This window comes from Ambystoma mexicanum, chromosome 10 (assembly GCF_040938575.1).
Source record: "Ambystoma mexicanum isolate Mex_15411 chromosome 10, UKY_AmexF1_1, whole genome shotgun sequence".
Taxonomy (NCBI): Eukaryota; Metazoa; Chordata; class Amphibia; order Caudata; family Ambystomatidae; genus Ambystoma; species Ambystoma mexicanum.
In genome coordinates, this window is record NC_090932.1 from 642579714 (window position 1) to 642604898 (window position 25185).

Below are 25185 nucleotides of genomic sequence, written 5' to 3' on the forward strand. Positions count from 1 at the left end.
ACAGGAAAGCTGTTCCCTCCCGACATTGTACGTTTAAACCTGGGCACCAGGAGGAGATTGGAATTGGCCGTTCTAGAGGGGCGAGAAGAAGTAGGTTTGGTGAATCTAGTGATGAGGTATTGAGGCACTGCTTGGTGGAGGCATTTATGAGTCGGAGAAACCGATTTGAGGAATATTTTGTCTTTAGTAGATACCCAGTTGATAGCCTCTTGAGGATCTGCGACCATGCTCGCACATTCGATTCCATGGGGTGGGCCAATGTTTTTTTTCTTGGTACCTTGGCGAACATCATACTTTTGAGTTCCAGCGGGGATGTTGCTAATTTTTCTGCATGAATGTGTGCAAATTGTTTTACAGTATTAGACCAGTATTTTGCAAAGTGTGCCTGTGCCGAGTAGTAGTATAATTGGAAGTCGGGGCTGCCAGGCCACCTGTATCGCAATTCTCGCATAGTTTAGGCCAGCTTAGTCTGGGCGTCTGTCCTCCCCAGATGAAACTTGTGGGGAGTTTTTGTAGTGTGTCGAAAAATGTCCTGCCTGGCCAGATCAGGATACCGTTGAATAAGTATAGTATCTTTGGCACTACCAACATTTTCAGTAGGGCGATGCGACCATAGAGGGATAGTGGCAGCCTGATCCAAGCGTTGAGTTTGCATTCCAGTAGTGTCAAATAAGGAGCGTAGTTATTGGCATACAAGGTTCGTCTGTCGGGCGCCATTATAATGCCCAAGTATATTTTCGCACTCTGAAACACCTGTGTAAGAGCGCGATATAAATAAAATATATCATATCTTGCAGTGTTAGGGGACCGTAGGCTGTCCAGAGCTGCGGTCTGGATCGTGGACTCGGTCAGTGGGATTGGTTGGGGGAGTTTGCAAATGCGTCCATGGGACCCTTCTTTTTTTCTTTGTTTCTGGTCCCACCTGCCATGTTCATGTGATAGACGCGGGTTATTTTTGTTTTTTCACCCAGACCTAGGGGCCTGTAGTTGAAAGCGGGGAAGATTTGGTTCGCCGCAGTTGAGTGGGCTGCCTGAGTTTGCGGTCGGTGGTTCTCAGGAACAGAGTGCCGGACAGCTCTCCGAGTGGCCCTAGTTGTGCTGGGGGTATTCATGCACCTTCCTACTCGCACGGTGGTGTCAGCAGCCACATCGTTCTGCTTAGTTTTTAAAACAGGATATTTGCATCCGCGGAGCTCGTAGGTCAGGCGGCCATCTTCTTCGGCGCCTCACAGTGCTGCCCCCATTTGCCTCTCTTTATCTTGCTCATACAAGGTTGAATAGACTACAGTGTGTGTTCCATATACAGTGCTCCATATATTATAATAATATTGATAATTTCATAAAGTACACAACACAGGCTATAAATTACACTGTAGCTGGCTCATTACACCACTGCTTTTGAGCAATGGCCCTCTAACAGAAAAGTGAAACAGATTATACACTACGTTTTGTGGGAAAGGGGACTTGAATGTGGCAAAGGCCTTGACTGTATAAGGAGTCCATTAGCTAGTGAGTACGGTGGAAGGTGCACACTTGAGTTTTTCATAAGGAACGATTGCCTAAACCTGATGCTTGCCATCTGATGCACATCACTTTAGTTCTTCGCCCCTCTCTCCCACCGTCTATGTGCATTACGGCTCCTGTTTCCGCTTGTGTGTGTTGTGGACTAGGGAAAGATCTCCTAGTGATTAAGACGGCTATCTGTTGAGCTCTGCTTGCTGCTCTATCCCTCCCCTCTCCAAACAGGAGGGCATTAGCCAACTGAAGGTTGCTGATTTCATCAAGGATAAAATGCTTTGCTGGCTCATCTGGGATACAAACATGTGACTTGCTGCTGACACACAGATCTCTGCAACAAGCAACTGATGTGCCTTACAAATATACATAAATGTCCGGGCCAGGAGGATAGCTCAGGAGCAACACATTTGTCTTGGAAGCAAGACAATGCAAAGAGACCCACGCTTATAGATTTGTCTCTGGTATTAAGCGTGTTAAAAAAGACTAATTCATTATTTTAGGTGTTTACCTACTTATGGATAGGTGAAAAATAACAGTCAGTAATTGAAGGGGAAAGAAGAGGAAATCAAACAGTGAAGAATGCAAGGGCTTGAATCAGGCATAACGTCTTCCCGCAAGGCCCTGCACGAAAAGCTCCCACCCCCGAGCCTGGGCCTCATCATTCGTCTACCTCCTCTGGACCAGATGCCTGGGATTGAGCAGGAGCTCTCCCTCTTCAGCTACCAGCTGCAGGAGCAACTAGGTCTCTTAGCCTCAAGGTAAGCCATCTGGCTTATTGCTACGGTTTGAGCGACCATGATCATCACTGTACCAGCTTCACTGCTAATTCATATCGCCCGATAACCATGCAAATTTAATTGCATTATTTGTATATTGACAGTAGACCGCAACGCCAAAAGCACATTGCCCTGCAACTACCTTTGAGCATCACGTTGCATCCCTGAACACGAAGTCCCTCCAAGATGGCCACTTCGCTTGTTGCTGTAGCCGAGCCGTTGCTGTAAATGAAAATAATTTTCAGATTCTGATTGGCTGCACGCCGCGATACATAGCCTACCAGGAGACCGGCAGGCAGAAGGTGACCCCTTCCCGGAAGGCCCTGCATGAAAGGCTCTAGTCCGAGTCTGTAGGAGCCAGGAGCAGCAATGAGCCGGACAGGACACATGTTCCGAGCATGCCTCTCATCAGTTCATCTTGTTCTAGGCCATAGTTTCCACAACTTTGGTCTGGCAAGCACTTGGAAAGCTGTGCAACTACTGTTACCTGCCCACTCGCTGCACCCTGGAGCACCTGCCCTCCGACCCTAGCCTGGCACACTTGCACTACACCTCCTTGCTCCGCTATATCTATTAAGTATCTTCGGCGCTCTACAGCTGCACTCAAGTCTACTTTACACACTGCCAACACTGCCTTGCGCAGTCTATCACACACCCACTTGCCACACACATTGGTAGAGCCGTGCAATTACAACCTGGAGGACTTTCCCCTTGACCTGTCACCTGATAATCCCCAACAATCTTTGATTTTCCTGCCTAGGCTACCTTTTGTCTCTCTTTTGGACGGTGTGTGATACCATCTACAGGCTACCGACCACTGCCACTTTGAAGTGACTCCCAGCTTCGTTCGCCGCCAAACTAAACTGTGGTATTGCTGCCTCTGACTCACTCGGCCACCTAGTACCTTACTTACTCTGTCACATCCTGCCAGAAATCTATCTGGGAGCAACACTGTAATCTGCCTAAATTCCTGACATTGCCCCACAATGCATCCTGCCCTAATTCTGTTCTGTTTTCTTGCCATTCAATGCATACTATTTGAAAACCTACCTGTCTGCATGCGTTTAAATGATAATTCGACTAACAATGTATTTCCTTGAAAGCCGATTTGGCTAATCTGTCACTCTATGCTAATTTTGTGGAAGTTCAATGCTTATTATGTGAAAATTTGCACCACCTATATCACATAGTAACCTCATGTCAGTTATTCTTGCTGCTCGGCCTCACATTGCATATAACCCATGATACGGCTGATCTGCCATTCATTGCGCATCATTTAAAAGCATATTCGGCCTATAGTGCATATCACCTAGAAGCTTAGTTTGCCCACTCTGCATTTACCGAAAGTTGTCTCTGTTGACTTGTCTTACACTGCATTTTATATGAACACGGGTTTGCCTATACTGCTCAGGGCCCCAAAGCTATTTCTCCCTGGCCTATACGGCCTATACAATGGCCTTCAGCCCAAAGACTATTCCAGTGGTTCCCATGGCTAACCTTCGAGTTACTCTCACGATGGCCAACCTAATACCTTTATTTAACACAATAGCACCCACTGAATTCCTTCCCCTCTCTCTTCTACTCAGCCCCTGGGTATACGCAAGACTGAAGATTTAACAAACAACAATTTCCCTCTCTTTCCTTCTCAATGGATCTTACGCTACGCCTCTCGATCCTCTCCTAACATACCTTGCCCTACCGGCATCAGAAATGTTAGGCTAGGCTCTTGCGCTAGTAACCTATGTCGGACTAGCATTCACCACTAGACTGTACCTCGCGACAGGATCACACATACAACTCTTACCTCAGCCAATACTGATCATAACATTACTAATAACACTCTGCCTCCCCAGGCACCTAAGCTCCCTCTCTTACAGGCATTCCATTAGCTGAGACACCCCGCATCAAAGGCGACCTCATCAACGCTAGGTCCTTGATTGCACATGCATTAGACATAGCAGACCTTATATCTTCCAACCACCTAGAATTTCTAGCAGTTACAGAAACCTGGTTACACCCAGCCTGAGGCCCCTCCCTCTCATTAGCACTACCAGAAAATTACACAATCATCAGATCTGATAGAACCTCTTGTAGAGGTGAGGGTGTAGCTTTTATTGCCAAAAACCAACTTGTTATCAGAGAATTCTCTAACGTTCTATTCCCGTTGGGAGAACTTCTCTCTGTCAAACTCCCAATATCAGCTGCACATACCATACTCATCCACCTTTTGTACAGACCTCCAGGCCCAATCTCTTCCTTCTAGGAAGATATCTCACACTTCCCACACTTCACACTCACACTTCCCCACCCAGAACACCCAACCTGGCTCCCAAATTATGCTACTAGGAGATCTTAATTTAGGACTACATGACACACAGGATGCTAATGCCACAGCCGTAGAGAACACTCTCACCGAGCTTGGCTTTACTCACCGCATATCCAATCTACCCATTGCAAAGGGAGAGCGCTAGATTGGTTAGCAGACCTAAACTGCAACACAAAGATCCTTTCCAATTTCCCTTGTGCCTAGTCTGACCACCATGTCATATCCTTTACAATTCAGGACTCTGATCACCCACCACCCTGCCTTAAGCCCCAACAATCGCTTGGTCACTCTGTAGAACCTACTTCCTTTACTCAAGCGTATCACAGGCCATCCCGAAATTTTAGATAATGAGCCGTCCACTCTGTTGGACTTATATAACCAGAACTTACTCAAAGCATTAGACCAAATAGCCCCTCTCAAAATGAGAAAAGCGAAGCTACCAGCGCACCTAAACAAGTTGTTCGCTCTAGAATTTAAAGCTCTTCGCAAATCCAAAAGATTCTACGTAGCTATCTGGGGGGAAAAAAAACCACAGTACTGAATAAGGAAAACTTCACCACGGCCTCTAATGTCTATAAAGATGCCATCTTGAAAACTAGAAGCAACACCTTCAACAACAGAATTCAAAAAGCTAAGTCCAGCTCTAAAGAGCTGTTTACCATTTTGAGAGGGTTGGAGTGACCAGTCCCTCCTTCTGAACCCTGCACTAAAGACGCTGCCTGGTGTGCCAACATCCAAAATGCCCATCTAGACAAAATGGCCCTATTGCAGGGTAAAATAGAAGCCAAACAAACTCAGCCTCTCCTCAAGCAATGAATCTAGCGCGATCTACATCACTCATCCTAAACCATGCAGTTTATTCGAATTCACCCATCACCTCTACAGAAGTAGAAGCTGTTTTAGCAAGCTTAAAACCCTCAAGATGTCAAGGCGACACTTGCCCTGCATCAATCATAAAGGAGGGGGAAAAAGAATTCGCTCCTTTTATCAACTCCTTCATCAACTCCTCATTCGAGTCTTGCACTGTCCCTAACAATCTCAAAGATGCGTGGGTCATGCCACTCCTTAAAAAACCTAATCTCGACCCTAGTATCCCTACCAATTACAGACCCATATCGACTGTATCTTTTCTTTTGAAAATACTAGACAAAGTGGCATTCATCCAAATTCAAAACCATCTCGAAGTCAATAACCTGCTAGGCCTTCGCCAATCTGGGTTAAGACCAAGACACGGCACAGAGACAGCCCTCCTGGACTTAAAAATACAGATGGACGAATCCAGAGATAATGGAAAGTCTTCTCCTCCTGCTTGACTACCAGTAGCTTTCAAATTAGTCGACCAAAAGATCCTAACCAAACACTTGACCACTGCAGCCTCCTTCTCTCCCAAAGCTGCCATATGGATTAAGTATTTTTTATCTGACAGAACTATGAGGGTCTTCGCACCGTCGGCTTCAGCAGAACCCGCCCCAATCATCTGCAGTGTCCCCCAGGGTTCCTGCATCTCCCAGACCCTTTATATTTTCAGAGCTCCTGTTTGACCATCTAAACAACTTATGTGTCTCCTATACGAACTATGCGGATAACACGCAAATCCTTATCACTCTTATAGGCTCATATGACAAAGACTCCAAACTACTGAACGAAACTTACCTCAGAATACAGGCTTGGATGGCCAACCATGGTCTGTGCCTAAACGATGATAAGACTGAGCTATTAATTATCGGACCAAAACCGCGACTCAACAAATTAGACTCCCAACATCTCCTTCAACATTGATGGGAATAACATCAAAGTCTCCAACTATGTCAAAACCCTTGGCGTATACTTGGATTCCATCTCTAGGCAAGTCAATGAGACTGCCTCAGCAACAGCTTATACCTCCAAGCTCACCAATGCACAGTGCTTTAAGTGGGGTAAGAAATTGAAGGGAGGCCCTCATTTGGGGGCTTGGCTTCCATTGTGGGCGTGGCCTAAAACGTGCACAAATCATTGTAAGATACGCAAACAAATATATAAATGTATGTGAGCATTTATATATTTGTATGCGTACTACTATGGTTTGTGTACTTTTCAAGCCATCTTTTATAAACGTAGCAATGTTACATATTTCTGTGTTTATAAAAAGGTGGCTTGAAAAGTGCACAAACCATAGTAAGTTATGCACACGTGTGTGCTTACCTTACTATGGTTTGTGTACTTTTCAAGCCACCTTTTATAAACAGACATTTGTAACATGTTGCTATGTTTCTAAAAGATGGCTTGACAGGTAAACAATTCAAGGCATCTTTGATAAAGCATTGAGGACGGACAAAACCCAAGGTGGCTTTGTCCGTCGACAAAGCTTTATAAAAGATGCCTTGAATTGTGCACGTTTCAAGCCGCCTTTTATAAACATAGAAATATTTCTATGTTTATAAAAGATGGCTTGAAACATACACAATTCAAGACATCTTTTATAAAGCTGCCGACGGAGAAGGGCGCCTCGGGCTCTGTGATCTATCTGCTCTGAGCAGAGATCACTGAGCCGGAAGTGCCTTTCACCCTCTGCGAACCCGTGGGCTCCGTGATCTAATCTGCATATTAGATCACAGAGCTCGCGAGGGTCAGTGACCTGGGGAGGGAAAACAAAGGACAGTAACTTCCTCTGATGACCCTGAAGAGGGGTCGTCAGAGGAAGTTACACTGACAGAAGTGCCAGCCAGCCTCAGCGTTGCTGTGGCTGGCTGGCACTTCTGTCATCTTGCTGACATAATGGCGGGCGCATCTCCCGTCGCGGCTGCGGCGGGATAATGCGTCCCGCCAAGGTTGTGTGGGACCAGGGCCCCGGCTCAGTACCACTTTTTGGAGACTGCCAGGGCCCGGCCCCGGCCCACTTAGAGCACTGCCAATGCATGAAGGCCCTTCTTGTCCATCAGCAGCTCTCTCACCTTGGCCAAGTGTTGTAAAACAATGCTCTTCGAGCTGCTCTAAATATTTCCCGCTCCAATCACATCTCACAAATAAGACGTAACTCTAACTGGCTTCCAATACAGGATAGGATCACTTTCAGAACGATAGTGATTACCCATAAATGCCTGTCAAATTCTGCCACCAAGGGGATTCAAGATGGCCGCCGGAACTGCGTAGACGTACCGACGGCGCTCCTCCGACCTCGTAGGCATTAGGTGCCCACCACCCTGCTAACGGGCCAGGAGCGGACCTCCAACGAGTGGCACAGGAGGCGGAGGACCTGGGGAACACGTGTGCTGTGCCGGCAGCAGGGTCCATCGGCAGTTTGGGGAGATGCGGCGCGAGCGGGGAAGGAGGAGGATCTTGGAACCCCGGCTGCGCTGCGTGCCTGGGGTGAGTTCCGCGGACCCCGCTGACTTGGAAGCTGTCGGGGGAAAGCAGTTGCGGGCTAGTAGTGCCCGAGGACGTCCTGCCGTATCTACAGGAGGAGGAGCGGGGAGCATCCGACGGCGAGCCCCGGCCAGCTGTGAGGGGTGCGGGGCTCCACTATGGCGGCTGCCGCTCGGAGGAGGTGAGAGGCGGTGCATCCCCCCGGGTGGGGGGGGCTTAGGAAGAGACCTCCAGACAAGCGTGGGCCGCCCCCACCCGGGGGTCGATTGGGTCCACGTGGTGCTGGGAGGAGGTCTGCGCTGGCAGGCGGCGAATTCGGGGCCCCTGAGCCTTCCTTGTGGGGCTGTTAGCTGCCTGGGCCTGGAGACACACTGCAAGAGGCGAAGGCCCTGAGGGGCCTGCCTGTATGCGGGGCACCCAGTGGACAGTGGTTGGGCTCCGGGGGGGTCTGCTGAGCCCACAGGCGTGCGGTGAGAGGCGAGGGTCCTGAGGAGGTTGGGGGGGCCGGCCTGCTCTCAGAATACCCTGCGGCAAGGACTTGGGAACGAAGAGGAGGAGAGGGGGAACCCCCTGGAGGAGATGGCCAGGGGTGGTCCCGACGGGGGCTGGCCATCGAGACTCTTCCCTCTGTGAGACCCTTCGTGTAGCTCGACTAGGATGGAGTAAGGAGAGTGAAGATCTGTCTGGCACCGGCATCTGTGAGGGGCACGCCCGACAAGAGGGGATCTGGCAAGAGATACTTTTGGGGAGTCTGCCAAGGAGAGGACGACAGGTGGGAAGGGCTTGTCCCCCCGAGGAGTCATGACCACGAAAATGAAGGCCAAAGGGGGGAAGGCACCCCTAGCTGCGAGTGACATGGTGGGCACCCTCCATTCTCTGTGGCCCCCACAAGATAATGGGGAAGGATTGAAAGTAAGCCAAGGCGAGGCAACGGGCCGCGCCGCCCCAGACAATGCAGAGGGGTCAGCCCTAATGTCGAAACAGGACTTCTTGGGGGAAGTGCACAACCTGCAGGCGAATTTGGCCAAAACATTCCAAGAGCAATTTCAACTCCTGCGGCCAGACCTGAACGAGGCCCTGGGGGAGATCAGGCAGGACTTGAGACAGCTGGGGGAAAGGACTGATCTCTTGGAGAAGGGCCTCCAGGATGTGGACAAGGACACAACCGCCAACAGTGAAGCCATCGAGAGGCTTGATGTGGCCACCCGGAACTTGGAAGCCCAAATGGAAGACCTGGAAAACAGATCCAGCAGAATCAATATTAGGGTGAAATTGTTGCCGGAAACGGTCAAAGATAAAGATCTGAAAGAGGAAATACAGGCCATCTTTGCGGAGATTCTGGGTGAAGAGCTACCGGAAAAGATAGAACTGGACCGAGTACACAGGGTGGGAAGGTTATCCAAGGGTGCTGCAGCCAGACCGCGGGATGTGTTGGCTGCCTTCACCAGGTATGCGTAGAAAGAGGCTGTCCTCCGGATGGCAAGGAAGCGGGAACCCATTTTATATAAGGGTCAGCAAATAGCTCTGTACCAGGATCTGGCAAGCAGCACGTTGGTAAAGAGAAAGCAGATGGGGCCCGTCCTTAAGGTGCTCAATGAAAAGGGCATTAGTTATAACTGGACCTTTCCGTTTGGCCTGGTGTTTCAATGGGAAGGAATCCAAAAGCGCATTACAACGACGCAGGAAGGAGTGGACTTGCTGCTAATCGACCTCAAGGGTAATCCTGCAGGGAGCAACTCCCAAACAAACGATCCCAGATCCTGACTGAGGCCGTGGGAGTGGTCCACTGTAGGGGGAGAAGAGAAGAAGGGGGGAAAAGGGGCACGTGAGAAGGCTAGAGTATTCCTGACATTGGCAGCCATAATGTTGGTAGCACAAAGGTGGAAGAGCGCAGAGATTCCCAGGATGCAGGATTGGCTCCGTAAAATATGGGAGATTATTGCACTCGAATGGGCGACATACGCCATGAATGACAATGTCCACAATTTTGCTAATGACTGGGGAGAGATCCTAGCTTTCCTTAAGGACGATTTTCGGGTGGTTTGGTGTCCGCAACGTTTAAGACTGTTGGATCTGCAATGAACTTCGTGGAGTGGCCCATGGTAGCGTGGGACTGAAGGCTGAGCAGGTGTGCTTTGGGGGGGATTTGGGATTAGTTGTTCTGGCTGTTTTGTTGTAAATTCAATAAAAAAGAGTTTACAAGCGAAAATATTGGACAAAAAATATGGGCGCTTTTCATTGATGCCCCTACTCAAATTCTATCGGGGCAAAGTTATCCCAACTATTACCTATGGAGCGGATGCCATGCCATCTTTACCTATCTCACTGTGGTCCAGACTGGAGAGCCTTTTCTGGCGCTCAGTGTTGAATTTACCGCCTTCCACTCCGTTAGCCCTGATAAGACGCAAACTGTCTCTTTCATCTCTGGAGTCAATAGTAACTAGGGCTTCTGTTATGTTATACAGGAAGATCAAAGATCCTTCTTCCCCGACAATCTTTTCGCTGGTGCAGGCGGAGATGAATTTAGGTACAAGCACACTTCTGTCCAAATAGGAGGCAATGTGTACAGCACAGCTTGAAATCTGCGGCAGCTCTATGGAAGAACTTTTGGGTAATCCAACAAAAACCAAAACCCGCATAGAAGAAATGGATTGGATAAACACATTGGACAAAGCCTCTGAGTACAAGCTGACTAGTAACCTACCTCCAACATGTAGAAAATGAAATACAATCCAACCATTTCTGATAAAACATCCAAGCAGAAAAACTCGGAATACTCTCCTCCGTGCTAGGCTGAATTTGCTCCCTACGAACGAAATCTTGCACATAAGAGGCCTCTCTTCGACCAATGTCTGCCGCTTTTGTAATGACACCCAACAAATCGAAACATTACGGCATCTTCTTCTATTGTGTCCAGGAACAGACAAATGTAGATCGCCGTACCTGCTTCATCATTTAAAGCAAGCTTACTTGGTCGACGAAGCACTCTGGTGGGATCGCCTAATAGGAGGCTTGAGACCCTCTTGGACAATAGCAGCCACAAATCTTGGATCAAATCTTTTCAGATACAGATTCAGAGTCTCGACAGTGCGGACCCACTTAAGCACAAGCACAAGGGGTGAAATGTGTGGTTGGGTGTTGGATGGACCACTCACCAGGAGGGCTGGTTGTGTCTTTGCCTTGTGACTTTATTTTACTTTACTTTGAATTTGCTCATTCTTCCTTAGCTACAGCTTCTCTTGACTTTGGATTTCTTATAAACACTCTGTAAAGACTTTTAAGAAATTGAAAATTGAAGTTCTTCTTTTCATCCTCTTGTAAAAATCACTTTGGTGATTATATACTCGTAATAAAAAAAGAAATTAAAAAAAAGAATTAAAAAAAAAAAATATCCTGCCACCAAACGTTTGGTCAACAAATTCACTAGACAGCAATCTACCAGACCTATGAGATCCAACTACTCCAATTGTCTTAAAATTGCCTTAAGATTCTCAAATTCAAGCTTCTAAAAGCTGGAGGGTCCAGCTTCCCAGTCCTAGCAGCTAAAACATGGAACTCTCTGCCTTTATCGCTAAGAGCCGAACTTTCCTTTGTGTCCTTCAGAAACATGGCCAAATCCTAGCTCTTCTCCCATCTAAACTAAAGTCTACTTAAACACTCCAGCACATTGCACTTTTCTACGGGTGTGTCTTTGCCTAGATTTGTAACACTAGGTGCTTGCTACGCTCTCCCTAATTGCCATTTTTAACTATTCCTGTGTGTTTCTCCATTTGCCATGCAGACTCTTGATATGTAACACAAGTTATCTGCCGCCTTCTACTGTATTGTTCTACCTTCTTGTATGTAACACCTGTATTTCACCACCCCCATGTATGCTACACTTTTGCTATGTACAAGAAAAAGCACCTAGATACCCTTGGGTTAGGTCCGCTATATAAGCAAATAAACTAAACTAAACTATCATTGCTCTGCAGAGGCTTCCATACCATCATTTTTCATCCTACCTTCACCATTAAAGACATTGCTGTGTTTTTAAAGGCGGACTGTAGATTTGCTGTATACAGCCCTAGACTATGGAATAGCCTCCCACTGGAGATTAGGGTACTGGAATCCCTCCCACAGTTTCGGAAAACCCTTAGAACGCATCTATTCAAATAAGAGATCTTGATGGGTATAGGAATTAGTTGTTGCCTAGTTTATCCGACAGAGCTGTTCACCTTCTCATTGTGGAAACTGTATTATCCGCACCTAAATATGGTTAAGTCCGCCCAGTGCGCTACACAAATGTTTCAAAATCAAAATCATTACATTGGTGATTGTGTCACCAAAAGGAATGTCTAATAAGAGCTTCTAGGCAATGTGCACTCTGCAAGGGAACACAGGCAATCCAACCCATATCTCTGCTCTGAGGACTAGCAATAGAATACTATAAAAGGCTGCCCAGAGCAATGACAGCGGTAATGCCTTCTGGTCAATCGCCTTTTGGTTTTAGATTGTCTCCCTAAGAGTGGGAGAGTGCATGCTCAGACATGGGTCTCTTGCTTGCCATGCCTAGGGACTCAAGCTTCTCGTGGATTAGGTCCAACAAGGCTGAAACATATCTATGGTTGCTTGTGTTCCTGTGCAGAGAAGACATGACTTAGCATCCCGACTGGACTGCTCCCATTGGTGGCAAGGCCAAGATTGGTTTGCAAATGACTGGTTCTTTCTATAGTGCAGACCAGCTAAAATAATTATCACAGCTAAAGTTGCCCAGAGAAATGCCATTGGTTATGATTCTTTTTTTTTGTTTTTTTGTGTTCTAGCCGAATAATCGACTTTTGCAAGTAAAAAAAGTAAAGAAATTGGTTCTGATTCATGTCAAACCTCTAATCCATCACTTTTTAGTTTTGTGGAAAGTCGAGGGTAATTAGAAAAACAATACCTAGACAGTGTGATGACTACAGGTAAGAAAGCCTGTGAGTTCACTTCCTGTGATGTCATTTCCCATGACATCAGCTGGATCAAAGGTTGAGCCAAAAGGCTCAGCTCACCCAGGTGTATTTAAGAGTTGGAATGCCTAACTGACACAAAGAAAAAGAAAGGGAGACACTTCCAATTTGATTTTAATTCTGGAAAGTGCGCTCGTCACTGGATCTCCTTGCGTGCTTGTTTACAAAAGTTTTCTTGTACCTCAGACTCTGCAAAGTCATATTCCAACAATATAACTCATATGATCCAACGCTCATTTCTGCACGACTTTGTAGAACTTCCTGCCACTGACTTTCATAGCTTAGAATGAAATGAACGCACAATTGGTTTAACATGGCCATAGTGATATCAACAAACTTTCACTCTGTCTGGGGTTGATGCATTTTGTTTACTCTTCCAGTCCAATGATCATTAAATGTCCCACTGAGCTAATGTAAAACAATTGTACCTAGCCATAGGTCGACTTAACAATGCCCCTCATATTCAAAAGAAGATGTTTTGAACTGTTTTCAGTCTAGTCCTGACCACTTGTAAACTTCCAAGTTATCAACCAAAAGAGACAATACCATGCCCTGGCCTGGTAAGTACCACAGTACAGGAATATCAGATATAATGAGCTGTATAGAAGCTAAGTGACAGCATTTCGGAACAAGCCCCAAACCCCCTAGAAGTAACAGAGCATTGACCAAGGTATTGCGAGTCTACTCCCAGTTAGAGAGTACTACAACCCACTACGTATCGGATTGGCTGTCAAGTAGCAGAACCTAGCTCTGAACCAAATGCAAAGGAGGAGTACAAGCGCAGTAAAGGGAGACGAGAGGAATAGGAAGAGGAAAGGAGCATAGCAAGAGCAGTGCTGCTTGCATAATCAATAACGGTAGCTCTAATGAAGCACATGGACCCTCACAAAAGGATTCACTACTTGTCATTACTCATGGTGTATAAATAGAGAACATTGTACTTATGTTAGATTGACTCAAACAACCAGAAAGTCTTGCTGGTGATAGGTAGCCTTCTTGTTTACTGATAGGGCCGTCATGTAGAAGAGCAAACTCTGTGCTGGGGGCATCCAGGGCTCTTCCTATAACAGAGTATCTGTTTTTTCACAACCAGGAGAGCCCTATATAGCCATTTACTCAGAGGAAAACGGGCAGAGGTTGCGTTGGAGTAATTCAAGCAGCACACAAAGCATCTGTCAGGGGTCTGTAGAGAAGATCACCATAGCTACCCAATACAGTACTTTGCTCTAAAAGGTGCACATGTGATGTTTACAGGACTTATTCCTCCCATATTAGGGGCAAGCAGAGGTATATTTTGCTACTCCATGTGCCAGGTCCCTAAGGACTCAGGTTTACCCTTTGAGGCATGCAACAGACACTTTCCTGTTCCACAAGTTTGCTAACATCAGACGCATCCCTGTGAGCTCTGCATATGGACCAAGAGGGAAGACTTCAAAAACACACTTCAAAACAGAACATTAAGGTGAGAATGGATAGTAGTGATTCAAAATACGTTCAGGAGAATGTAGGGGTTAAAGTGAAGAAAGAAGATGAGCAAATGTTAACAGGGACACAAAAGACAGCACAGCACATTGCTCTCTGCAGTAAAACAGTTTGGCAGGTTAATGTTTCTGTCACAAGTCAGATCCCCGGCTCGCACACGGAACAAACACAGGGAATCCAATGACACTAACATGATACCTAAAGGCAGGAGAGAAGATACACTGCAGCCTGATTAACACCTGCTCTATAGGAAGAGGTTAACAAAATGATTAGTGAAAAAAGAAAAAAATGCTCTTGTATGCGCTTTATAACAGAAACTTGGTTGTCAGACAACTACAAGGTTAAAGTGCACAAATCAATCCCAAATAGGGGTGTACCGAACTATTTGGCCTAAGCATTCGTCCGGGGCCGAATAGTGAAGCCGAATAGTAGTTTGCTAGTAGAAATGTGTCAATAACATGAATAGAAATCTTCTTTTGAAATAAAAACATAGGAATATTGCATTAATTGGTCCTACAAAATAAAACAGATGGCAGGAACTCGATATAGCAGTACTATATAAAAAGAAATTCAGAGCGACACCCATCAATGAGCTATGCATCAGTAATTTTGATCATACATAAACCGCATTACACAAGTGTGCAGGGAAGATGCATACTGCCCCTAGAAGCAACAACAAGCATTGGCAATGCAAACCGTTTGTGATTTTGGGTGGGCATGGGAAAGGCAGTTGCCAGGCACTGCCATAGTGGTATTAACTGGCTATTGATGGTTGCAGATGCCAAATGGTGCGAGTACCTAGGCATATGAAGGCAGTGCATAACAAGCCAAAACTGTTGGCTTCGCCAATGCTTGTTATAACAGGACCTCAGTGAAGGACATGCATAGTGCTTATAAATAGATCCAAGCTGTAACTAAGCTTTAGATGGGGAGTTTTATTATTGCTTGCTTTCATTGCCCAATACGAAATTAAATTTGGTAGGGAACTGGGGCTGTGTGCGCATTTTCAGTCAAAAGCGTTCCATCACAACTCCAATTATTTAAACATTTACATATTGGAATAGGCACTGCTAATAACAAAGAAACAACTTAAAATAAGTGATTTCCCAGTCTTTCCAAATCCATCCTGCTCCATCAATTAAAAGGTGAAGCCCTCTTAGCGAAATAGTGCTCCCCGCCTAGTGTGCTGAGAGCACAGACAGAAGATGCACGTTTGTCTCTCCTTTTGTTCTGCAGGGTGGGAGCTGAAGGAGACATTATGGGCACCGTGGGCGGTGGAGAGAGTAGGATGAGAGAGTGCTGCTTTCAGTGCTGTGCCAGGCCCTTCTACCTTTAATCAGGTTACCTGCTGGCTAATAGCAGGGTCGAGCTTGGCCTGCAAACGGAAACAATTTGAATAAAGCAGTTGCTAGATGCCATGCCCGTCCACGTGCAGAACGTTTGGCTTCATTGTGTACATTTGCAGTAGCAACTGAAATGAAGGCAAGGTCACTACTAATGCATGTCCCCATACTAGCAAGATGCCAAAGTTACAGGTGTGGGGAACACGCAGATTCCAAGAAGCGTGGCTGAATACATTGCAAAAAAAAAACATGTTCCCCAAGGTTACACTCCTATTAAGGAATATCTCGAGTGGAGTCACTCTTATTGACAGCTCAGGACTCCCGCACATAATGACACGACCCTGCTTTGCTGATAAACTAAGATGTAGGGCAGAAAAATCAATCTTATTACTGAAGTTTGAAATGGAAAAAGGTCTGTTTGAGAAGGAAATAAACTGTCTAATAAAGGAGTCCGTTTAAAATTTAAAAAATGAAGCACGATTTTTGGAAGCTACTCGAGTGACGGCAGAGATTCCATAAACTGCAGATTGACTGGTGTGCTCACTTAAATGGCTCTGCAACCTTTGACCGTTGAACGCTGATGTAATTCAAAGCTTGGTAATTGTGGTAAGGGTCATTTCAAGCAGTTAGCAACCTTCTCACATGATATTACACATTGACGGTGTGGTGGTTTTCATGCCTTCTTTTTTCTGTAGTTTGGCTTCAAAAATAAAACTAGGGAATGTTTTAATTTGCATTGAAATTTGCACAACAGGATTCTCCCGAGATGCAGAAAAACTGTATTTACGTGGGTATTTTCAATCTTTATATTTAGTCAAAACTTGATTGTTTAAAAACTATTTTCTACAATTTTGTTTCATAAAGCAGAGTACGCATATTAGCTAACAGTTTTCTTTGTCATTTTAGTTCATTTAATATAATGCACCGCTTTAAAATGTAAATCAAATTCGAATGCAACGAAAACGAGATGAAAAGTGAAAGAAGCTCCATCAGACCATGGCTGCTTTGAATGCTGGAATAATTAATGTCAAGCTGTTTGTGAAGACACTGTGTTAAAGATTAATGGCTTTAAATTAGGGGTGTAACTTCGGCTTCAAGTAAGGATTCCAGCAAGTATTTGGCCGAAGCGAAATAGCTGCTTTTCAGCCGAAATTCGTCCGGATACCAACTCAAAGCCAAAGTTTGTTACACCCTCATCCCAAATAAATTCAATCTCATAGGTGGTACTACTACGGCACACAAGGAACACCTCAAAATTTCAACTTCACATCACATGGACTTCATAGAAAGTGAATAACTCATGATTGACTAGGCACTGAGCAAAACAAAAGAGGTGATGGCTGAAGGTTTAGAATTCATCTTAACCTCTGGCATTGCTCTGGGAAACCCTCCAGACCATTGTTCTTTGCCTGCCAAGCCATTACAAAAAGGGAAAGATCATATGCAAATCAGGCTTGGTCCCACTCCATAAGGGGCAGCCCAGCCCAAACTGCTTGGTTGCATGCCTTCTTCACAAGACCACAAGCATGCTTGAACATGTTTCGGCCTTGTTGGGCCTCATCAGTGAAAAGATGTTTGGGTTTTTAAACCCAGCAGGCATGGGATCCACGTATGGGCACACCCGTCCCACTTGGGGCGACTACAGCAAAACAAAAGAGGCAATGGTTGAAGGTTTAGAATTAAACTTAAGCTCTGGGATTGCTCTGGGCCACCCTCCACATCATCGTTCTTCGCTGCCAAGCCATTACATAGGAAAAAGACCATATGCAAATCAGGCTTGGCCCCACCACAAAACGGGCAGTTCAGACCAAACATCTTGGTTTTAGTTTCACTCACTTATTTGGTCTTAGTTTGTCTCCCTATGTGAGAGAGGGTATGCCCAGACGTGGGTCTCTAGCTCCCTGCGCCATGGGGAACCAAGCTGCATCTCACTGAAGAGGCCAAACAATGCCGAAACATGTCTGGGGTTGCTTGAGTTTCTGTGCAGAGGGGACCTGGCTTAGCAGTTCGGGCGGGGTTGTTCCCACTGATGGCAGTACCTGAATGATCTGCATATGGCTGGACTCCTTTTGCAATGGTGTGGAAGGTTGCCCAGAGCAATTTGAAACATTCCACCCATCACTTTTTTGGTTTTAGTTTGACTAGGCACTCAATTTTAAAACAATTCCCTCCTTTCCACTTACTTACAAAACACAATCAGACAACCTAACCTTTGCAGAAAACTCAGCAGAGCAAATTGCTGACCTGGCAATGCAACAAAAACACCTTGCTGCCCTCTGAGATTTCAACAACTGGATCGAGGCGCAAACCAAATTAGAACCCAGAAGACTGAGCTCCTATATGGCTGGATTTCACTTCAAAACAAATGGTCAAAGGAGCAACATATGCTGCAGGTCACCCCACAGGCTTCTGTGTGCTCCCTCTTACAATACATACTCCTACCACAGAGGCACCTACAACATGCGCTGCAATCACGTACTCAGATCATATGAGTTTTACAGTTGGTAAATTACAAAATTAACATCCAAGGCACGTCACAGCGGACATTGATGTAAGTTTTAAGTTGATGGATTAAATGTACACTTTCGATACGAACTGGCCACAGAGTGTATGAGTTTGACAATACGTAAATCACACAATTACCATCTCCTAAAAGCTCACATTAAAGGCAAGTCACAGCTGACTTGAATGTGAGTTTTAAGGTGATGAGATAAAGGTACACTTTCAAATGAACTGTCCACAGAGTGTATGAGTTTTATAGTTCCTTCATTACACAATTAACATCTACTAAAAACTCACATTAAATTCAAGTCACAGCTGACTTTGATGTCAGTTTTAGGTGATGGAATAAATGTACACTTTTCATACCAACTATACACAGAGCATGCACCTACGACACATGCTTTTAAGACACACGCTCCAAACACACAAACCCTTATGACATACACTTACTGCACACTCTTACAAAACACACACTAATGACACGTGCTCCTACGACGTGCTGCTATTACAAGTGCTCCTACAATCATACATGTTGCTATAACATGCTCACCTACTACACATGTGCATACTGCACATAACATGTGGACATACGACACACGACCCTACAACCCATACTCCTATTGTACATGTTTGTAGAATATGCTACTACACTTGCATCTACTACAAATGACATGTGGACGTACGACATGCTCTTACCACACATGCTCAAACCACACACTTCTATGACACACTCTTACAACGCACAAGCTCTTACGACGCATTCCTATGATAAGCACTACAACAGATCCTCCTATGCCACATGCAGCTACTACATGTGCTCCTACTAGACACACACACACACACGCTCTTACTACATGTCCTACGACATGGTCCTATGAGACACACTGTTACATCACATACTACTACATGTGTGCTACTACACAATACGTGCTCCCACATACACCCCTTCTCTGTAGGGCTGGCCCTAGGTGTATCGGCCACCTTTACTCTCTAAAAATAGGCAAATACGACCCAAAAAATTAAAATAGGGAGTACAAATACTCCCAACAAAAATTGGGAAACAGACCTTGTGCCTCTGCTTTCAACTATACAGTTCCATGGATACGTTTGGAGCAGTAATGCACGTAGTACCACAGGAAGAAGCTACTGTTTTAACTGTCTGATCACAAGAAGTAAATCTGTATTTTAAAAAAAAAACACTGTAGTTAAAATACTTTTTCCCACTTATAAAATACTGTCATTGGGAATTTGAATTACATTTGAACTACCTAAAAAATAATTTTACTCCCAACTTTAAAAATAGGGAGTAAAATACTCCCACTTCCAAATTTTACCTGGAGCACTGCCTATGGCACATGCATGTAAGACCCATTCTCCTACGACATATGCACCTACAACAAACGACACACGCTGCTACCGCACTCTTATGACACACTAATTACACATTCCTTTGACATGGGGTCCTACGACACATGCTGCTATAAAAAGTGGTCCTACAACACACACTCCTATAAAATATGTTCCTATAACACGTGTGCCTACTACATACAAGCCTACTACAGATAACATGTGGATGTACCCCGCTTGTTCACACATTCACCTAGGATACATGGATCTACGACACATGCACCTACGACCCACTCTTATGACACACACTGTAATGGCACACTCCTACGACACGTGATGCCATAACATGCTCTCCTACAACAAATGCTCCTACAAAATGCGCTCCAACAACACATGCTGCTGCAATACACACGACACACAATCTTACGACACAGTCTTACAACACATGCACTTACAACATGCTGTTATGCAATATGCTCTTATGCCATGCACACACTTATACTACATGCTCTTACAGCACAGGATACTATCACAGCAAACTTTCAATCAATGTATGTACCCGTTTAAAGAAATTGCAATTATTTGTTGAATTTAAGGTAAAACTATACACCTTTTATTTAAATTCAAATATCATAGTTATCCTAACTCACCCACACACTTAAAAGCATACAATATTACCATAAAAGTAGAACAATTTCACATATACAAACAAGTAATTGTATAAAATGTCAAATCATTCAAAAGTACACTAAATGTACATCTATAAACAAATGTAAAAGTATAACATTTTTGTAATACAAAATTACTACATACTGTGAGGGTTCAGAAATGTGAGCCGGACAACTTTGTAAAGGTTTTTCAAAAGATGCCATTTCATCAAATTAAAGGTTGGATAAACGCCTCACTACCCCCATCGAAGATTTCCCTGCCTAAAATAAACTAAAGGAAACACTCTAACAAAGGATATCTATCCCTCACACTTATACATACAATAAATCTATGAGGGAATGCATGGTAGTTCAAAGGCAACAAAAAAGACCATAACAATTGAATTCGAAATATGACAACAGTCTCTCCTTATAATCTGGGTTAACTGCCCTTCCCGAAATTCAAGCAGGATTCTGCTCCACAGTTCCAAAAGGAAATAATGAAATCCTGGTTTGTAACAAAGTTCTAACACAGTTCTTTGTAACTCCAATTTGACAACAGAAAGTTCCAACACTCCAGTGATTCAACAAGGAAAATAGAAGTTTCTTTCTCTTCCTTGAGCAAAAGTAAAATTCAGAATTATCCCCTTTGCAAATAATATTTTCTTAGTTTGTCAATTGTAACAATAATTGTCTTTGTCAGGATGATTTGCCACAACTGAGTATTTCTGAAGAAATGTAACTCCTCTAAAGCAGTTTTATACAGTTCTTCCTTCAGCACCTCAAGCAACATAAATTGTCTTTGTCAGGACCACTTTATAGCACTTCATCAACTTCAACCTGGTTTACTCCCATGCCAGGCCTATTACTTCAATGGTTTGCCATCCGGGTATACATTCCTACCCGAACAGCATTTCACAACAGTAAGTACTTCTGTGGTTAAGATAAACTTATATTAACTTTGCAACAGCTTCACAATGCTCATTATTTTGCAACATCAAACTTTAAGAAACTCTTCAGGGAAAGCAAGATTCACATTGGTCCTCTTTAATACTCCTCTGCAAATTATGCTCCTCTCCTTCTGAATAACCTTCTCCATAAGGGAAGCCTTCTTGCCACTCTCGTTTCCCCACTGCATAGGCAACCAAATACTGACGAGGATAGGCTTTATTCTACTTCTTCCTTGGATTTGGCAATGTGGATTTAGTCCAAAGTTTGCAATATGCTTCTCAAAATACGGGCCACAAGCTTCACAAACTATGGACCTTTCATTAGTCCCCTTCTGCTTTTGGCAATATCTATTGGATTTGATTTGCCTTGGTTTCTCCTGGCTTGGGCAATGGTTGTATTTATTAGCTTTTAATAATACTGCCCCATCAGGTTGCTGGGTTCTCCACAAACTGACATGCTTAAAGTTACAGTCATTTGGTTTTGACAAATATAGTTTTTGCTGCTTTCTGATAGTGCGGTATTCAAAATTACTCTTGGCATCACTTCCACTCATACGCAAATGTATTTGCTACTTGTTAAACGCCTGCCTTGAGCGTGCAAGCGGTCTGGGGCGCTCCGGGGTCACTATCGGCTGGTGAACACATAGGGTAAGGCATGAGCGTCCAATACCCTTGCTGCTCCCCTTGCTGCTTGCAGGTGTTCTGCTTCAGTGGCTCCTCGTGACATGGCAAACTGCTACACATGGGCCGCCGTTGGCCACACCACTTGTAACAGTAGCTTCGTTTGCCAACAGAGACAGCCTCTTGGGGAGGAAAGCTTACCCCACTTTCGGTTTTCGCTGTGCAGCCTCTGCAAAACAGGTCTTCAGAGGGCAAGCTTCCCTCTTTCGTGCTTCCTGCTGTGCAAACTCTGCACTTAAGGCTTCTGGAGGCAGAGACCCTGTCAGGGACGGCTGTTTTCTGCTTTACAGTGGCCCCAGCGTCTTCTCCCTCCTCCAGTTTCTGTGTCGGCTGCAAACACAGATCACACTGCTCTTCCTGCTCGCTCTACTTGACAATGGCCTGCACCTGAGGTGGTCTCTTAAGCCTCCAAGTCTCTCTCAGGTGTGGGTTTTTTCTATTAACAATTTGACCACGCCTGCAGCACTGTTCCTCTTTAACCCTCTTCTTTGTCCCAGTACTTAGGGAATTATGGGACATTAAGCCCCTAATGGCAGTGTTAGTTTTTCTTCTTCTGTTTTGCAATAAGCCATTAGAAGATTGGGTTTTGAGGAAAGTTGAACAAGGGGGTTTCCCATTGCTCCTGACCTGCTTCCCCCCTCATGTGATCTTCACCCCCAAGGTCGGGATCAGAAAGTGTCTGCCTTTCCCTGGCCACAAGAGAAGGGTCCCGGGGCAGGTTTTTCTGTGGGAATCATTGCTGATTCATCACAATACATTTAAAATTATAATTTATAGAAGCATCATTCCTTCAATAACAAAATATACTAAAGCATTCAAGTCTCGTACTTTACATTTACAATATAAATTAACAAATAACTTTATACATTAATAAAAATATAAATATTAACAAGGTATATTATTGTAAACATAATTTACTAAACAATAACATTAGAAAAATAAAATGCAAAACCAATAACAAATTATTAAAATATCATATACAGCAAACGCCTAGTAACATTTGCTTCTACAAATAACATTAACATATACACATTTATAGTCATTACACTTTGCATAGACAATGCAAACATTTAATGTGTGCTGAATTAACTTTAGTAAATAATCCAAACAGTAAATGCTAACAAAAGCAGCACAAATATAATGCACATTGAAAACATAAATAAGTAAACACTGCTTAACATTTTTATTAAAAACAATTATTCACACCACACATTAAATTTATTGTGACTATAAAGCATTTTATTTTAGAGCAAGAAAAAAAAAATGGCAAAACAAACAAATGGTGAGTTAAGGTTACCATGATATTTGATTTAAATACATTTTTTTAATGTATTAGTAAAGATTATGTTGTTACATTAACTTTATTATTTCTGATGTTTGTAGACTAAGTTTTTGTTGGCTTAGCCTCAACACATTTGTTAAAAGAAAAGTGTTCAAATAATATAGATAAGATTCTCTACAAGTTCCACCGACTGTGCACAGCGCAGCTCCAGCTCCCCGCAGGACAGACACAGCTCTGCCCCAAAGCCGCATAAGCGAGGATAGCACCTCACAAAGAGCCGAAGGAGGGCAAGGACATGACTTGAAGAAGAAACACAAGACACAAAAAGTAAGGTGCGCACAGCACATGCAATGGAGAGGATGAGAAACACGTTCCAGGATGAGGAGGAAAGGAGAGAACCCAGTGTAGGCACAGAGAAAGGAAAGTGGAAGGGCAGCGAGGAAGATGGAAGTGCAGAGTGGGCACATAAGGGAGGTGGAGACGAAAAGCAAAAGAAGAGAACCCAGAGGTGGGCACAGAGAAAGGAGGAGGAGAATTGCAGCACGCACACACAACCACCTGTCGCACCGCTACAGTCCAAGAACCCCCCTGCCCAACTAAGCACCTTCTGCACATCTGCCAAAAGCTCAGAGCCAGATAGCAGGATTCAACCACACTAGGCCCCACAACAGGTCATCACATTCTACTACATTGGCATATGGTTTTACATTTGAGCTATTCATTTATGTTCTTCTAAAGCATTAATTCCGGATTCTTCCAAATTCTAATCACTGTTATAACAGGTTTCATTATTATCTCATTGAATGCCACTCAATCTGTTGACCTTTGACGAATAAAGTCAGTTAGGGGTCATAAATGTCATAATTGAGATTATTATATTGGCCACACCTTTTTTTCCGGAAATAATTAGTTTGCCCTTTTTCAGAAGCCCGTTTGAATTCTGCCTTATTCTTTCCTGCTTTTAGTGCGTTTAGTGCTAGACAGCGGTACTTTTGTGTATCTATTGGGAGGCTTTTGTTACACCAGGTGTATACTACATATATTATTCAGATCCACAAGCTAACACTTTTTTCACGTGTAATAAACTTTTCCCAAGTTATTTGTAAAAACAAAATCTAGCATAATTTATCAGTCAGTTCATTAATTTTCCCAAATCTTGTGAAGAAATCTCAAGTTCGTTACTTTGGAGTTTGCATGAATCGATATGACTAGGATAATGTGAGGGATATCAGATTTCTGAACGTGTATCTAAGCCTCTTACATATTAGCATGGCAAATATAGAAACCTGTTCAGGATAATAAGAGCCTTTTTACTGTCCCCAAGCGTTCCATCCCAGCCACCTGATTCCATTAAACCAGGGACATGTACTTTAGTTAATACATTTGTTTAAACTTGATTATTTCAGTCTAGATATTTTACTATTTACTCACAAGATGTAAAGGATATTAACGTAATAGCTACTCCTAAACTCATACCTACTGTACATGGGAAAGGTTGATACAAACTCTTAGGACATACCAGAGGGGACAATGTTTTAGGAATGATGATAGAGGCGTTCATGATATTGAAGTGATATACTAAAGCCTATTTGATGGGTGGCAGGTATTAGGTACAGTAAATGTGAGTGCTCCTTCCTGAGAAAGGGCATTTTGAAGGCATTACATTGGATGGCAGGTTAAAGCCCATTATTCAATTGGTGGAGATACTATAGTGGGATGATTGGGAATGTTAGTGGGCCTTCAATGGCAAGAGGGTGTATATCAAACTTGATTAGAATTACATAGAGCCTAGATTTGCAGAGACATACAGCCTGCCCAGAACAGGTGTTGACTACCAGTAAGGTTAATGAGTAGTGTTAAAGCTCACCTTTCCAAGGCCAGCAATCATCGGGGTGTTCTCTGTGCTGGAATGAAAAATGCAAATTACTTAATGCTGCAGCTTTTGTACTATTAGTTCAACAGTCATCCTTGCTCTTTGAAGAGGTGATGAGGGGACAC

The 25185-nt window shown here is 44.1% G+C and overlaps 1 protein-coding gene across 6 annotated transcripts in view; it reads right to left on the reverse strand.

The window, feature by feature from the left end:
• SCLY (selenocysteine lyase) overlaps positions 1-25185 on the reverse strand; it is a 951200-nt gene that overhangs the window by 436029 nt on the left and 489986 nt on the right. For all 6 annotated transcript variants that reach the window (XM_069618226.1, XM_069618229.1, XM_069618227.1 and 3 more), the window contains one exon: positions 25055-25091. In XM_069618226.1, the coding sequence (XP_069474327.1) occupies positions 25055-25091 (37 nt within the window). The remainder of the gene's footprint in view (positions 1-25054; positions 25092-25185) is intronic.